This window comes from Triticum urartu, chromosome 7 (assembly GCF_003073215.2).
Source record: "Triticum urartu cultivar G1812 chromosome 7, Tu2.1, whole genome shotgun sequence".
NCBI lineage: Eukaryota > Viridiplantae > Streptophyta > Magnoliopsida > Poales > Poaceae > Triticum > Triticum urartu.
In genome coordinates, this window is record NC_053028.1 from 203,945,652 (window position 1) to 203,963,716 (window position 18,065).

An 18,065-nucleotide genomic window follows, 5' to 3' on the forward strand; every position below is an offset into this window, starting at 1 on the left:
TCTGAGAATCATGCTTGTTGTCATACTTTGGATTGAGTTCTCAACAAAAATCTAGTTTCTAGGAACACGGAGGAGCCGTCTCCACACCCGTGCGCTACTCTGCAGTCACAGAAGCGGCAAACAAGCTCCCCCTCTACTTTTGACAGACCAATATCAACCTTTTCCAAAGGCTACGGGAAACTCTAATCTTGTACTCCTCAACTACACACAAGAACTTAGAACTTTCGGAGAGTAGTATTTTATTGTTTACCCCCTTACCACTAGTACAAATGAAATATAGACAAGTTCTAAATTCCCTTCTCTCTGAAAACAATCATTCACAGGTTTTGTCGACATAAACCTGCCAGAGAACTTATTTTCAGTATTATTACATCTAAATAGCCTTACATAACAAAAAGAACACAATCGATGCACAAAATGATACATTAGCTTGACAACCAAAGAAGGAGACAAGGATGACGTTGCACAGCAACCAATGAAAGGTTTAATGTGAAAGTTGTGAGTCCACATACAATTTGGACAAGAAAAGAGGAAGCGCTACTATAAACAGAAAACAGCGCCGAACATGTGTTGCATCTTTGTAAAGAACTTAATCGGATGATGGCGATGCCCCGAGAAGTGCGCGCAAGGTGGCGACTCTGCCCTCTGCTTCTTCCTCCTCAGCTGGAAGAACTGTTGCATTATCTCTGAGCACTCCGTGGACAGGATACTGCACCTTACGGTTATCTTCAGATGGAAAGAGTGGACAGGCCCGACAGTTTGCTTCTGATTCGATGGGTCCAATATGCTTGTTTGCACCTCTACAAGGAAAAGCCTATAATACAAGTGCAACAATCTCTCAAGTTTTCATGTCAATGAATGGAATGTATAGAATTGACAACACATATATTGGTATGGAATCCACTGGCCATTATTCAAAGCAGTCCACTTGTACATGACTTGACTCTCAGAACTATTTGTAGGTGATTTAATCTCATGTATCAACTGGAATGTCTAAGTAAAGTCCCCATCTAAAATTTTCGGATCTGTCAATCTGATTTGTGTCTGAGAGGGATACTAGAATGGAATGCAAAGTTAAATATGTGTTAGCTAACGAAAAGCAACACATCTAATAGGTTCTTTACTTGCTTGGACAAGTGGGGAATAATTGTTTTTACTACCATTTTAAATATAATATTAAGCTATTTAGGAGTGAGTTTACCAAGGAGCTAGGCTTGGGAAGTTGATTATTAGTCACGAATTCATGTTTGATGTGTGGTGGGAATTTGAGAGAAAGTTTCATCCCGTGTGAATTAACACCGGACTAAGGAAGAGATATGTGGGAATTAGCCTCTTAATTCACATTTTTTTTCCTTTCCTGCGTAATTTCCTTGTCCCCAACCAAAATACCTTCCAAAATCTCATCCCCTGCCACTACTTCCCCCTTAACAAACAAGTTATAAGCTTTGGGGTGGCATTAGAGTTGCTCTTAGGTGTAGGGGTTGTTCAGTTCAGCCTGAGTTGGAGACAGGACAGATATGGGAACAAGTGGAATAGGATGAGCGGATGCACTATTGACCTTGGCATTGGTGGTGCGTTTATTACATATTTATTTTTATTTACATATTTTGTGTGAACTAATTCATGGGTTTAATGTATGAATCCAGAGCCTCGGTCCACCCATCTAGAAAAGAGAGGGCAATTACTAATTAGCATAATTCTAGACAGGACAATGTATTGCATTGTTTTGTACGTTCTGAGTACACACGGTTGGTATGGTAGGAATCTTCACTGGCTTGCCTTGTGCCAGGGTGATATAAGGAGTCGTCGGGACCATGTTCCAGCTGAGTTGCACATTAGTAGATTGGTAGTACAATCTTTTGGAACTATGCATAAAACTGCGAGAAGACAAGCTAGCCTCTGATCCGAGACTGTTGTTGTTCTAGGTGAATAGTGATACTGATGTCAAGTCATACTGTCTAGCGGATTCATAAGTTTGAGAGGCATCGGGATAACGTACTCTCCCATACATCACTCTGTACCTCATCATTTTCTTTTAGAACGAAGGCTTAAGAAAAGCTCGGCTTTGAATTAACAAAGCCATCAACCAGCTAGGATTATAATGTAAAATTACCCGTGCTTCATCATTAGTGTCTGCCTCCAGCAGGAGGAACGGGAACCATGTGCCCACCACCTCATCATTTTCTTTTAGAATAAAGGCTCAAGGAGGGTCCGACTTTGAATTAATAAAGCCATCAACCAGCTAAGATTACAATGCAAAATTACATATGTGTCATCATTAGTGTCTGCCTCTAGCGGGAACAGGAACCATGTGCCCACCAATAATTTGGTGTGGCTTCAATGCTGGACTGGCCTGAGAATTATGCTTGTTGTCATACTTCTCGTTGAGCTCTAAACATGACTGGTGTTTCTAGGAACACGTAGACGCCATCTCCACATCGGTGCGCAGCTATGCATCCATCTCCACGCCGATGCAACTCTGCATCTACAAAAGTGATTAAAAAACCAAAAACCCAATTCAGTGCCTAGGCTCGTCTGCACCCGGTCAGAAAAAAATCAAAACAAATACTAAAAAATGCAAAAAAAAAATCCAATATTTTTGTGTGATAGATAATTATATGTGTGAAGTTCGTTCCAAATTTCAACTTATTTGGACATTTGAGCAGCTCTCGGCAAAAAAAAAACAAATTGGGTCAGAACAGTGTGTGAACAGTAAACTTTTTTACAGACCCTGAATTTGTCTTTTTTGCTGAGAGTTGCTCAGAGGTCCAAATGAGTTGAAACTTGAAGCACACCTCACGCATAAACTTATCTACCATACAAAAAAAAATTGGAATTTTTTGAATTTGTTTTGATTTTTTTCGTTAAGGAGGATGCAGATGAGCTCGGGAGCAAAAACGCCGCACTCTGCACTGTTTTTTACACATCCATATCGAACTGTCTCAATGATAACCTTGTGCTCTCTTTTTTACCCTTTTGCCACTAGTACAAATGAAATGGACGAGTTCTAAGTTCTCTTCTCCCCAACACAAGGAAATTATTTGCAGGCTCTGTAGACATAAACCTGCCAGAGAACTTATTTTCAATATTATTACATCTAAATAGCCTTTGCATGACAAAGAAAAAACACAACCGATACACAAAATGACAATTAGCTTGGCATCCAAAGAAGGAAACAAGGATGACGTTGCACAGAAGCCCTGAAAGGTTGAATGCGAAAGCTGCCGAGTCTACAACTACATACAATTGGGACAAGAAAAGAAGTACTACTATAAACAGAAAACAGTGCCAAACATGTGTTGCATCTTGGTGAAAAACTTGATCGGATGGTGACGATGCCCCGAGTAGTGCGCGCGAGGTGGCGACTCTGCCCTCTTCTTCTTCCTTCTCAGCTGGAAGAACTGCTGCATTATCTCCGAGCACTCCGTGGAGAGGACACCACGCCTTACGATTATCTTTGGATGGAATGGGTGCACAGGCCCGGCAGTTTGCTTCTGGTTCGATGGATCCAATGTGCTTGTTTGCCCATCTCCAGGGAAAAGCCTATAAAACAAGTGCAGCTGTCTCTTAAGTTCATGTCTATGATGAATGAGGTGTATAGAATTGACAGTACATATATGATGATGAAAGCCATTGCCCATTATTCAAAGCAGTTCACTCATACATGACTTGACTCTGGAAACCATTTCTAGGTGATTTAATCTTATATATCAATCTGATTTGTGTTTGAGACTGTTAGAGTACGTAATGAGCCTAATGGCCTGGGCTGGCGGTATAGCCCATTAGTTTTAGGGTTAATTAGAGATAAGGGTCGCTTGCTTAGGAGTCAAGTAAGCCTTGCTGGGGAGTCAAGTAACCTCTCTATATAAAGAGAGGAGATATATCAATCTAATCAAGCAAGAATTAAGAAGGAAATCCTCTCCCTCTTGCCCGGTCGTGGCGCCCTCCTTCTAGCATCGCCATAACAATTTGGTATCAGCTAACTTCAGTTCGATCATGTCTTCACCGCTGCCCAACCCGTTTCTTCCGCTGCCGGTCACCTCGGCGACCACCATGACCGTCGCCCCGCTCCTACCCGTGCCGGGATCCTCCGTCGCGCCCGCCCCCGCCGTCCTCACCTCGGAGGAGGTGTCCGGGGCGCTGCGGGACCTAACCCAGGCGGTCCAGGAGATCCGCCTGTTCTTGGCCGGGTCCTACAGGCCGCACCCGGCTGCGCCGCCCATCGCCGCCACCGCGCCGTCGTGGCTGCTGTGGCAGCCGCCGCACCAGGAGGCCTCCACCGCGCTCGCAGGGCCGCTGCATCTGCCATCCACCGCCACCACCGCCCCGCCCTGGCTGCAGTGGCAGCCGCCGCTCCTGGCGGCCTCCGCCGCGCACGGCGCTCTGCCGCAGCAGCCACTGCTGCCCCAGGGTGTCCCCGCCGCGCTCGCCGAGCCGTTGCAGCTGCCATCCACAGCCACCACCGCCCCGCCCTGGCTGCAGTGGCAGCCACCGCGCCCGGCGCTCCGTGCAGCAGCCACCGGCGGTCAGCTCCGGTCCCACATCGATCGTGCCGACGGGAGTCCCGATCCACCAGATCAAGTTCCCGTCGTCGCCATCGCCGCTTCCCCAGGGCGTCCCCATCCAGCAGATCAAGTTCCTGCCGTCGTCGTCACCGCTTCTGACTTGGATCACTACCCGCCACGTGTCGGCGGCGGTGAGGCTGCAGGCTGCCGCGCGCGGCCTCCTAGCGCGTCGGCGTGTGCGGGAGATGCGTGGTCTGCAGCTGCCGCTCCTCCAAATTGCCCTTCGCTGCGCAAAGGACCTCGATCTCATCCACTGCGTCGGGGATCTTGGGCATGCGGTTTCCCCCACGGGCGACGGGCATGCTGTTTTTCCCGCGGACAGCGACCTCAAAGTCTGCGACATCGGCGGTTGGGGGACGCACCCCTCCTCGTCATTCTCCATCGCAAGCCCTCCACTCTTCCCTGTGTAGTGCAGACCAACAGCCGTCCGGCGGGGAGAAGGCAGGGTGTCACCGACAGGAGCACACCGCGTAGCACCACTGCATTCCGCCGTCGGCCGCCGCGAGGGCGCCTCTGCTGGTCGCTCTTGCGACCACTTCCAGGTGGCCATACACATGCACTCCTTTTGTCCAGGTGGTGTCCATCGGAACCAGGTGGTTGTACACGTGCACGTCCGACGTGCGGATGGTGTCCACTTTTTGTTAAGGGGTCCAAAATAAAGCATCCCAATCCATTTCAGGTTGAGAGTAATAAAACAAGCCGAGATGTAAAAGGCTTGTTTTTAGATGTTAGGTTTGTGTTGCGTCGAGTCATGGTTATAAGTTGGTTAGGCTGCAGCTCGAGGACAAGTTGCATGTCCAGGTGAGGTGTAGTGTTAGAGTACGTAATGGGCCTAATGGCCTGGGCTGACGGTATAGCCCGTTAGTCTTAGGGTTAATTAGAGATAAGGGTCGCTTGCTTAGGGGTCAAGTAAGCCTTGCTTGGGAGTCAAGTAACCTCGCTATATAAAGAGAGGAGATGTATCAATCTAATCAAGCAAGAATTAAGAAGGAAATCCTCTCCCTCTTGCCCGGCCGTGGGCAAAAAGGCCCCCGGCCGGCCCTCTCGCGCCCTCCTTCTAGCATCGCCATAACAGAGACAGATACTAGAATGAAATGCAAAGTCAAATCTTTGTTAGCTAACGAAAAGCAATACATCTAATAGGATCTTTAGTTGCTTGGAGAAGTGGGGAATAGCTGTTTTTACTTCCATTTTTTATATAAAATTAGGATATTTAGCATTACAAAGTAGATGGGCATCAGGGCAACAAGCTTCACCTTTTTCTGCAACACGTTCCACATGCAGCCTAATAACCATTTGAACCAGCAAAAAATGAATAAACGCAACTTATGGTGCTGGCATATGGTATCTATCTGATAGAAAGGAAAAGGCCATATTATCCCCTTCCACGTTCAGAAAAGGCTAACAAGATACACCATTGCCATCGCACTCCAACTAACGTGTATGTACAATCCCACCACCTGGAGTCAAGTATTCATTGACTCGAACTTGGGTTTCTATTTATCGTATTGTCGGAGCCTCCCTTGTAGTTTTTCTGTAAAAAATGTTAGGGCATACCTTGAAGATGGTGGTGTAATCATTCAACCAATAAGGTACATGGATAATCCTTTTTGGCTGTGGAGAACAGGTATGTGTGCGTGTTGGGGAGGGGGGTATGACTAGGATTTTCTCCTTAACTCACTAAGACCAGAAAACGACTAACTACAGCCCAGCATCTGAACTATAACATCATCTTGAGAAGTTAGATTGCCAGATGAATCCAAATAACAATATTTTGAAGGCAAAATATTGTGGTATAAAAAAATAACCAACTATGATATTGTGCTACATGGTAATATGGTATACTTCCCATACCTAACCCAGCTTCCATCCGCTCCAAGAAGCTTGTTCGGGGCTCCCCATACTACAGTGTCAACTCTTGCTTGAAGAATAGCACCAGCACACATTGCACAAGGTTCCAGTGTCACATAAAGTGTTGTATCCTGCATTAGTTTTAGTTAGCAAATTTGTGGAAAGGATGATACATATGTAACAGTCTAAGGATTCACAAAACTGAGGAATTTTGCATACATAACTTTTCATTAAAAAATATTTTACAAGAAATTTCAAAAAAGAAAGATGTACATTGCTTGTGATAACTGAAAAGCAATAGTCTTGCTGAACTTCAAAAATAACAACGAACAAAATTACAGACAATACATCAAGCAAAGACCAAGGACATGGACCTGTCTGAAACTATGAGCCATACACATGTAATTATTGTGCATCGTCAATTATCCATGCCCAATTCCCAAATGTCAAGTTTGAGATGATTGTGCACCATATAAATATAAATAATAATCAATATAACAAAGGAAATGACTTAATAGGAGGGCAATGGATTCTCTTGCGATGCTTTGACAGGATTGAGTAAGAAAGAAAAATGGTATTGGGTGTGAAATAGTACCGCCAGGCGCCACGTCTTCAGTTTGCTAGAAGCTTCTCTTATACAAACAATTTCAGCATGTGCAGTTGAATCCCTGAGATCTTCAACTCTGGACACAAAGTTAAGATTTCAGATTCTTTTGGCCAACTGTTGGCTACATCGTACTATAATATACGAGTATTATACCATACTTACAGATTGCAACCACGAGCAATAATTTCACCATTATGTACTAGCACAGCTCCAACTGGCACTTCCCATATATCTGCAGCCCTCTGAGCTTCAAGTAAAGCCTCCTTCATGAATAGTTCATCAGTCTTTCTCTGTTTAGCATCATGCTGGTATGCTTCCTCCCATTCATCAAATGTTTCCTTCAATACCTGCTTATTTCTCTGAATCTTTCTCCTCTTCAGCTCAGCATCTTTATCTTCTGTTCTTAAAACTTCAGGGGCCTTATGCCCAACAATCTTTTCTTTCATCCCAGTGGAACCACCAGTAGGTAATTCCGTTAATTCTGAGAAAGCAGATGAGGTAGTTTCATGTGGTACCATTGCCTGGGTCTGAGGAAACTGGTAAGGTGTTATAGCAACTGAAGGTCCATATCTCCAGCTACCTGCATCGTCACTGCGACCAGCTTCCTTAGCTTTGATGGTCGTAGAAGAGGTGCCGGCTGAGACTCCTTTTCCAGCATTAATTTCAGCGGAACCCTGAGTTGAGATTCCGGATGAACTAGCAGCTTCATGTTCGGGTGAATGTCCTACTGTGACATCTACCAAAGTTGATATGCTATCCTCAGCTGAGCTTCCGATGGTATTTCCTTTAGGTGATGCACCCACTTCAGACTGTTTTGCTCTCTCCCCTGAAATCTGCACATCATCCTTGGTTATTTTGGGTGCGGAGTCTCCTTTGGATCTACCTACTTCAGGTACATTGCCAGCTCCTGATATTTGCAAACCTTGTGTACCTGTAGGCAAGCTTTCATCCTTTAGCGTTGATGCTACTATAGATTCTGATTCTCCACTGTGTGACTTCATCAATGAATGGTCATTTTGTTTGCTACTCCAATTTCTCTTTTGAATGCCATCATTATCATGCCCGTGACTTGACAGCCAACCCTCCGACCTCTGAGAATTACTGGATGAACTTTTCCTAAATGATTTGCTGGTAGAGTCATGAGATTCACCATGCTTAACCCAACCAAGACGGACTATGTCTGCAACATAGGCCCAAAGTGACTTGTGAACTTTTTTAGCAATAGCAGTTTCACTTTTGGGTGTCTGAGAGGCTGAGTTGGTACCTCCATCAGCTGAGAACCCTTCCTCCTTATCAGCCGTCTTAAAGGTCTCTTGAGAAGTAGTACTTTGAACATCCCAAATCTCATCTGATGGTCCCTTCATTCTGGACCTGGATGACGATCTCGTTGTACCTTCCATTATGGACTTCTCGGTTTTCTTTGTTGAAGTAGTATCTGCATCTGAGACTCCTCTTTGGAGCTCACTAACGAATTGTCCTACATGAAATGTAGATGATTTCTCTAATCGAGCAGCTGATTCTAACAAGCTTTCGTTGACAGACTTTCTGGTAGATGAACCACCTTGTATATTTTCTCTTGCGGTAGTTTCAGACGTTCCCAGTATTGTTCCTCTTTGCTCCATATCTACATTAATGATAGATGCCTCTTCGGTGCTCTCGATCCCCAAACTAGTAATATCTTTGTCATCAGAGATTCTGCCAGTGCCTGTATGCTGTGAATTCAAAACTGTGTCATGGTGCACTAATCTCCCGGTTTCTTCTACTCTTGTCAGTCTTTCTCTAGAATCCTGGGAGGATTCAGAAAATGTGGTCCCAACTTGATTGCTTCTGTCTATAACAGAACCTTGTGTAATTTGCAGATCACTCTCATCACGGCTATCCCTTGCCCCCACAATATTGAGGGCTGAAGTCCTACGAGCTTCATTGTTGCTTCGGTTATGCGAATTGCTAACAACCGCAGTGTCACTAGCGTGGATCTTAGTAAGATCAATTTGTTCCTCCACACTACTAACAGTGTTTACAGATGAGGATGGCTGAAATTGATCATATATTCTTGTTTGGATATGGCTTTCTGAAGTACTTGTTGTAGCAGCATTGTTAGTACAGGCCTTAGTAAGTTCCGCTTGTTCTTGCATCTCTTTTGTGCTGTCAATAACTGAAGCCGAGTGAACTTGACCATACACTCCAGTGTCATGATGACTCTGTGAACCCCTGACTATTGTACTATCGCCAGCAATGACCTTGTTTTGATGGATTTGTTCTTGCTCGCCCCTTGCCTGGTCAATGAGACTTATGCTAGTGATAGAGTTTACATCTGATCTAGTGTCAGAACGATTTTGTGAGCTCCTAGAGGCAGAAATATCACTAGCATGAATTGTGGAAACATCAACATGTGTAACATTCTGCACATCTATGTCCGTTTCATGTATCACCTGCTGGTTTACATACCTCCTTTTGTCTCTTGTAATATGAGTTATATTTTCTACAGAGGTAGATCTATCATCGATATCCAGCTGATTGACTTCCTCATAATTTCTCTGTGAGTGAGAGGCCCTGCTAACATGTTGACTACTATCCATCTTTATATCTGTGAGCTTTTCTGTGTTTGTACTTGAGTCAGTGAGTGCGACAACCTGCTGATCCACCACATCATGCTGATCAATTTGTCTTCTACTGTCACTAGCCATCTTTACAGAACTTAGAAGAGAAGATGACTTATTATCAATGTAGTTTCTTCTATCTTCCAGTTGATTACTCCGTGTTTCTGAATCCAGTTCAGTGTTGTTACCTCTGTTTACTGATATCTCCACTATCCTCTGTGAGCTCTTTGATTCATCCTTTTGTGCCGCTACTTGCTGGTCCACATCGCTACTGTGCTTCAAAATGGAAGAGTTCTTTGAACTGGAAATCAACCTCGTATCATCCTCGGTTATAACCTTGACATCTTGTGTTCCTGTCCTATGATCTCTTACCCTGACAAGCTGTGCATCATCATAACCGTACTCATCTTTCTCATCATTTGACAAACCAACTAAGGAAGAATAGCGTCGGCCTCTCTCTTCCAATGTTTGTGAAGCTCGTCGGTCTACATTATCATCCCACCGCACCCTCGAGGATGAATTCCCCCTTGAAACTCTTGTATCAACAGTCTTCCTTGAACTCGAAGCCCTCTGTGAATCATCCTCATGAAATGCAGATGCAGACCTCTGAGACCTACCATGTGAGTAGTGCTTGCGCTCAGCAATATCTTGATCATCCTCCTCCATATACTTCTTTCTCCTTGTGTTCTGAATAACAAATCTTTCATCATCATTTCTAACGCGCCTCCCATCTCTTCTCACATCATCCTCACTATCGATTTCAAAATCCATCCTCCCTGTTCTCCGATCAAATCTTCGGTCATCCTCATTGTACCTGCCAGCTCCCACTCTTCTAGCATCATACACATCCTCATATTCAGAATCCCTTCTTTCTCTTCTCCGATCATATTTCCTGTCATTCTCACTGTATCTTCTAGCACCAGCATTCCTTGCCTCATCAGATTCAAACTCACTCCTGTCTCTCCCTTCCATCAAGTCGCTTCTTCGCCTTGCATCCTCGTCGTCGATGTAACCCCTCTGCTCCAACCTCCTCCGATGATACCGATGCCTGTCATGCATCCCATTCACATCCCGAATTTCCCTCCGTCGGCCACTGTACCCGCCTTCATCATAGTATTCATTTTCCACACCCTTCCTCTGACGGCAATCTCTACATCTATCATCTTCATCTTCTTCTTCTTCTTCTTTCCACTTCCTTCTAAAACTCGACTTACCTGGCCGCTCCCACTGAGCGTGACCACATTGATCCTCATCCTCTTCATCATCCCAATCACTATGGCATTCCGTCGAACAACTTCTGTGCGGCCACTGGCCGCCCTCATACTCCCATACTTCCTGCCGCACCGCCCTCCCCAGCAACCTCGGCGTATCCCGATGTCCACAGCTAGTTCCGAGGCCTAACCTGTCACTGCCGTAGCTGCCGCAACCGCATCCCCGCGCCTTCAATCGCCGGCAACCCACTCCGAGATCCGACCGTCCAGCGCCCTGCCCGCAGCATCGGTGCCCGCGCCCCTCCAATCCCCAAGTAACGTGCTGAACATACGACCTTCCGCCGCCGCTGCCGCCGCTGCAGCAGCAGCGGACGGCCGCACGCCGGTGGCAGCAGCTGTGCGGCGGATGCTGCGGGGGCGGGGGCCGGAGCCGCGCGGAGAGGAGGAGGAGGTGAGCGGAGTGGCGGAGGAGGTACCCGTCGAGCAGGAAGCGGGGAGAGAGGTGAGGGTTGAGCGGGAGTAGCTCGCGGTGAGCACCGTCACCGTCGTAGTGCTGCTGGCTGCAGTGGTGCGACGGGGCGTAAGGGGAATGGGAGCTATAGGCCGGCTTCGCGGCCCTGAGGGCGAAGGCGGCGGCGGAGTAGGAGCTGTACATGGCGGGAGCGGGACGAGGGACGCGCGGCGACCGCCGGCGGTCCGACCGCCGGAGAGTGGAGCTGTGGGCGCGGGGTTTGAGGTGGGAGTGTCGTCCCGGGCTGGAGACTGGATCGCCCGTGACCGGACGTCAGGGGACTGCCAAACCCACCAGACATGCTTCCCCTGCTGTCCGATCGGAAATGGACGGCTCGGATTGGGCGCCACTGGTTCCTGACACTGGTTCAGTGAGCCACCTGCGGCGCATGCTGTGTGCCGGATCAGACAGCATCGTTAAATTTTTTTCCGTCACGCGACTGCTAGCGGCTTAGCAGCTTGAATTGCGTGTACGCGACTGGTTTGCGTTTTTTTTTTGGAATGTTGGCAGGAGAGCTGCCAAATTCATTGATCAGAAAAAGATATTACAAGTAACACCCTCAGAGGAGGAATGCATTGCATAAGGCGAGTGCTAAAAAAGAAAAAATGAGAAAGGGTTGCTCAGTTTATCAAGGAAAACCGGGCGAAAACCTTAGCGGCACCTAACAAGACTAGGCCTAAAGCATCACAACACATACAACATGTCAGAAGGCCAACACCCCACGACACACCCGGCCGGGCACTCGAGCGCTTACATCGCTACCAAGGTGCACACCGACAACCGTCGTATCAATCCGGGCTGCCACTAGCATATCCACCAAACTCGACGACACCAAAGAGGAACGCTATGTCCGATAGAGCAAACATATGCCGCTTCAATCCCGCAAGGTTGGCTGACATAACTCGCCCAACACACTTTGCATGCGGAGGGTGCTTCTGCTGCTCTCACGGAGATGCTACACAAGCCGTTGCCATCCACCTACATGAGCACTGAGTCCCTCTGGCCGAGTCTAACTTCAAGACGATGTCCTCAAGAGGAGACACGATGCCAAGCAAAGCCAGCGTCGTCATTGTCCGACCCGGAAGACCGGATCTAGGGTTTCCCCCGAAGAATGTTAGACAGGGGAAGGGAGCGGCTGCGACATCGATGCCTCCAACAAGGGGACGGTGCCCGTAGGCGCCGCCATCGACTGCTCCGGCCACAATCGGAGCGCGGCTTTCACCGGCAGCCTCACCCACCCAAATCCGTGACCCAGCCAGCCCTTCCTGCATACCAATTCCATGGCTCACAAGCACCGTTCCACATCTCAGCCCTCAGGCCGCGCCCAGGAGGTCGCCGGCCAGCTATCCCGACAGATCTGCATCGGGAAAGCAAAATGCCCAGATCGGGCTCAGCCCCTGCTCACCACGCCCAGGAGCTTGATGCTCCCGCAACGCCCGCACACCTTCGCGCTGTCCCACGCCCAGCCGACCGCCATACCCGCCGCCGCGATTGCGGCACGTCAGATCCACGCGTGCCCGCACCACAGCAGCTCACACTCCGCGTGCGCCGCCCAGCCTCCAGCTCGCAAGGACGTGCCGCCTGACTCCAGCGCGTGCCAGGCCGCGCCGCGCTCGCGCCCGACAACGCCCTTCACCCGCGCCACCGAGCGCCTCCTCCGCCCAGGGGAGCAGCCCCGCGCAGATCCAGCACTAGGCGAGAGGGAAGAGAAAGGCCCGCCGCCGCCGACGCCGTGCGGGCTTTGCCCGACGGCGCTCGCCGGCGGCGGCGGAGGGAGGGGGGTGCAGGTCTGCAGCCTGCGACGGCTAGGTTTTCGCGCCCGGGCCGCCCCGCGAGGGAGCGGCACGGGGCTGGGGGAGAGCTACAAAAGATAAGATACTGGTTTGCGTTTGGAAAAGGTGGCTTGCTGCAGGTCATGGGCGGCGCGACGACAAGATGCGAGATGTGGATGCAACGTGGGGTATCATGGCCTCACGGCATCTTCATGCGGAGGCCTTCGCAGACGATTTTTTCGCGTCGGCACCGAAAAAACGGCTCAGTCGCACCTCAGGAGTCCGATTTTCGTCGGTCTGGGCCAAAATCAGCGACGGCGGATTCAGGCCGAACCCGGCACGCTGGGGGCGCTCGGGGGCGCCGGGGCGAGCGGTTTTGGCGCGAGAAAGCCGCGGGCTAGCCGCGTCAGCGACACCGCGCCTCGTCCTCCCCCAACGCCCCGGTTTCCCGCGCGGGGAATCAATGGTAAGGCTGCCGCCGGTCAGCCTTGCCATTGATTCCTCACGGGCGGCTCGTCACGGGACGATGCGCCGACGCCTCCCCTTCCTCGCACGCGTACACATGGGCGCAACATGACTATATAAGTCGGTGGCCTCGCTCGCCTGTGGCCACACAAGCCCCGCCCTCGCCGCCGAGCTTTACCTCTCCCGAGCGCCGCCGCCAAGCCCTCTCTCTCCCGTGAGCCACCGCCCAGCCCCTCCCTCTCCCCCCTCTCCCGATGGTCGAGCGTTTCCTAGGAGACAAGGCGGCGGCCAACGGCTTCGGCCGCCGCACTCTCCGCGAACAGGAGTCGTGGCTCCTGTTCCAGGTGAACATCCCGGCGCCGCCGGACATGCGCGCCAGGCCGACGGGCTGGAAGCTCAGCAACGGGGGAGTGCCCATTCCCCCGTTGCCCGACGACAAGGTCGAGGTCGTGCGCGCCTCCCTCACCGACGCCCAGCTCTCCCTCCCCCAGTACGCCGCCGACAACCACGCGGCTTGGGCGGCGTACTTCCAACGCCGTCAGCAGCAGCGGCTGGCGTCCACCAACGACGCGGCGGTGGTCGGCGGCCTGAAGAACAGCGAGGAGCGCCACCTGTGGTGGGGCGTCCCCGGCCGCACACTCGAGGGCATGCTGACGCACCTCGAGGGCGACAACAACCCGCCGTTGGCGTACCCCCGGCGAGGGTGGCCGCGGCGCCCCGCCGACGCGATGGGCCATGGGCGCCAAGGAGGTTCGGCTCCTCCTCCTCTTCCTCCTCGCGCTCTTCCTTACACTCCTCCGGCACTCCGGTGCTGCTCGGCGTCAAGGCCGAGCCCGCGGCGGAGACGCGCTCGGCCGACGCACTCGCAGCACCGGCATCGTCATCAACAAGGGCGGTCGGCGCGCCTCCTCGTCGGCTCCTCCTCCGTGCTTCGTCAAGCCAAAGACGGAGTCGGGGCTCGCGCCGGTGAAGGCGGAGCCGGGTCTCCCCGCCGTGAAGACAGAGCACGGCGAGGTTGAGCTCAACGACGACGCGACCCTTCAACCGTGAAGACAGATCGGAATCGACCGCGATCTGAATCGATGCGTGTATGACTCCATCAACCGCGTTCTTGCAACGTTTCCGCTTAGCGATCTTCAAGGGTATGAAGATGCACTCCCTCTCTCTCATTGCTAGCATCTTCTAGATTGATCTTGGTGACACGTAGGAATTTTTTGAATTATTGCTACGTTCCCCAACAGTGGCATCGTGAGCTAGGTCTATGCGTAGATTCTATGCACGAGTAGAACACAAAGCAGTTGTGTGCGATGATTTGTTCAATTTGCTTACCGTTACTACTCTTATCTTGATTCGGCGGCATTGTGGGATGAAGCGGCCCGGACCGACCTTACACGTACGCTTACGTGAGACTGGGTCCACCGACTGACATGCACTTGATGCATAAGGTGGCTAGCGGGTGTTTGTCTCTCCCACTTTAGTCGGATCGGATTCGATGAAAAGGGTCCTTATAAAGGGTAAATAGCAATTGGCATATCACCGTTGTGGTTTTGCGTAGGTAAGAAACATTCTTGCTAGAAACCCATAGCAGCCACGTAAAACATGCAACAACAATTAGAGGACGTCTAACTTGTTTTTGCAGGGTATGCTATGTGATGTGACATGGCCAAAAGGATGTGATGAATGATATATGTGATGTATGAGGTTGATCATGTTCTTGTAATAGGAATCATGACTTGCATGTCGATGAGTATGACAACCGGCAGGAACCATAGGAGTTGTCTTAATTTATTGTATGATATGCATGTCAATGAAAATGCCATGTAATTACTTTACTTTATTGCTAACCGTTAGCCATAGTAGTAGAAGTAATAGTTGGCGAGACAACTTCATGAAGACACGATGATGGAGATCATGGTGTCATGCCGGTGACGATGGTGGTCATGCCGTGCCTCGAAGATGGAGATCAAAGGTGCAAGATGATATTGGCCATATCATGTCACTTTATGATTTGCATGTGATGTTTGTCATGTTTACATCTTATTTGCTTAGAACGACGGTAGCATAAATAAGATGGTCCATCACTAAAATTTCAAGAAAAGTGTTCCCCCTAACTGTGCACCGTTGCGAAGGTTCGTTGTTTCGAAGCACCACGTGATGATTGGGTGTGATAGATTCTAACGTTCGCATACAACGGGTGTAAGCCAGATTTGCACATGCAAAACACTTAGGTTGACTTGACGAGCCTAGCATGTACAGACATGGCCTCGGAACACGAGAGACCGAAAGGTCGAACATGAGTCGTATAGTGGATACGATCAACATGGAGATGTTCACCGTTGATGACTAGTCCATCTCATGTGATGATCAGACACAGCCTAGTCGATTCGGATCATGTATCACTTGGATGACTAGAGGGATGTCTGTCTGAGTGAGAGTTCATTAAATAATTTGATTAGATGAACTTAATTATCATGAACTTAGTCTAAAATGTCTTTACAGTATGTCTTGTAGATCAAATGGCCCACGCTAATGTTGCCCTCAACTTCAACGCGTTCCTAGAGAAAACCAAGCTGAAAGACGATGGTAGCAACTATACGGATTGGGTCCGTAACTTGAGGATCATCCTCATAGCTGCTAAGAAAGCATATGTCCTTGAAGCACCGCTAGGTGACGCACCCATTTTCCCAGCAACTCAAGACATTATGAACGCCTAGCAGTCCTGATAACCCACAAGTATAGGGGATCGCAACAGTTTTCGAGGGTAGAGTATTCAACCCAAATTTGTTGATTCGACACAAGGGGAGCCAAAGAATATTCTCAAGTATTAGCAGCTGAGTTGTCAATTCAACCACACCTAGAAACTTAGTATCTGCAGCAAAGTGTTTAGTAGCAAAGTAATATGATAGTGGTGGTAACAGTAACAAAGTAAAGACAACAAAATTAATGTTTTTGGTATTTTTTGTAGTGATTGTAACAGTAGCAAAGGAAAAGTAAATAAGCGTAAACCAGTATATGAAAAACTCGTAGGCACCGGATCAATGATGGAGAATTATGCCGGATGTGGTTCATCATGTAACAGTCATAACATAGGGTGACACAGAACTAGCTCCAGTTCATCAATATAATGTAGGCATGTATTCCGAACATAGTCATACGTGCTTATGGAAAAGAACTTACATGACATCTTTTGTCCTACCCTCCCGTGGCAGCGGGGTCCTTACGGAAACTAAGGGATATTAAGGCCTCCTTTTAATAGAGTACCGGAACAAAGCATTAACACATAGTGAATACATGAACTCCTCAAACTACGGTCATCACCGGTAAGTATCCCGATTATTGTCACTTCGGGGTTAACGGATCATAACACAGAATAGGTGACTATAGACTTGCAAGATAGGATCAAGAACACTCATATATTGATGAAAACATAATAGGTTCAGATCTGAAATCATGGCACCCGGGACCTAGTGACAAGCATTAAGCATAGCAAAGTCATAGCAACATCAATCTCAGAACATAGTGGATACTAGGGATCAAACCCTAACAAAACTAACTCGATTACATGACAGATCCCATCCAACCCATCACCGTCTAGCAAGCCTACGATGGAATTACTCACGCACGGCGGTGAGCATCATGAAATTGGTGATGGAGGATGGTTGATGATGACGATGGCGACGGATTCCCCTCTCCAGAGCCCCCAACGGACTCCAGATCAGCCCTCCCAAGAGGTTTTAGGGCTTGGCGGCGGCTCCGTATCGTAAAACGTGTCAATTCTTCTCTCTGATTTTTTGTCCCCGAAACACAATATATAGAGTTGGAGTTGGAGTCGGAGAGGCACCAGGGGGCCCACGAGGTAGGGGGCGCCCTAGGGGGGCAGGCGCGCCCCCCACCCTCGTGGAGAGGTGGTGGCCCCCTGGCCTTCATCTTTTCCAGGTATTTTTTATATTTTCCAAGAAGTTGCTCCGTGAAGTTTCAGGTCATTCAGAGAACGTTTGTTTCTGCACATAAATAACACCATGGTAATTCTGTTGAAAACAGCGTCAGTCCGAGTTAGTTCCATTCAAATCATGCAAGTTAGAGTCCAAAACAAGGGCAAAAGTGTTTGGAAAAGTAGATACGACGGAGACGTATCAACTCCCCCAAGCTTAAACCTTTGCTTGTCCTCAAGCAATTCAGTTGATAAACTGAAAGTGATAAAGAAAAACTTTTACAGACTCTGTTTGCTCTTGTTGTTGTAAATATGTAAAGCCGACATGCAAGTTTTTAGCAAAGATTATAACTAACCATATTCGCAATAACGCTTAGGTCTCAAGTTTACTCATATCAATAGCATAATCAACTAGCGAGCAATAATAATAAATCTCGGATGACAACACTTTCTCAAAACAATCATAATATGATATAACAAGATGGATCTCACTAGCCCTATCTGAGACCGCAAAACATAAATGCAGAGCACCTTTAAAGACCAAGGACTGAC

The 18,065-nt window shown here is 48.7% G+C and overlaps 1 protein-coding gene across 1 annotated transcript; it reads right to left on the reverse strand.

Moving 5' to 3' along the window:
• Positions 1-3,017: 3,017 nt before the first annotated feature.
• On the reverse strand, positions 3,018-11,636 carry LOC125520257 (tRNA(adenine(34)) deaminase, chloroplastic). Its single transcript, XM_048685124.1, has 4 exons — positions 7,186-11,636; positions 7,012-7,099; positions 6,420-6,547; positions 3,018-3,543 (listed from the first exon to the last, which is right to left on the reverse strand). The coding sequence occupies exons 1-4, from the start codon at positions 11,487-11,489 to the stop codon at positions 3,270-3,272; spliced, it is 4,794 nt and encodes a 1,597-aa protein (XP_048541081.1). The 5' UTR covers positions 11,490-11,636; the 3' UTR covers positions 3,018-3,269.
• Between the last annotated feature and the right edge of the window lie 6,429 nt (positions 11,637-18,065).

What these genes read in the sequence shown, in the direction of transcription:
- LOC125520257 (XM_048685124.1), bottom strand. Translation starts at nt 11,489, where the DNA reads ATGTACAGCTCCTACTCCGCCGCCGCCTTCGCCCTCAGGGCCGCGAAG. An exon ending in ATTGCTCGTGGTTGCAATCT is followed by an intron (nt 7,100 to 7,185) that starts GTAAGTATGGTA and finishes CTTTGTGTCCAG; the next exon opens with AGTTGAAGATCTCAGGGATT. An exon ending in TGAAGACGTGGCGCCTGGCG is followed by an intron (nt 6,548 to 7,011) that starts GTACTATTTCAC and finishes AAACTAATGCAG; the next exon opens with GATACAACACTTTATGTGAC.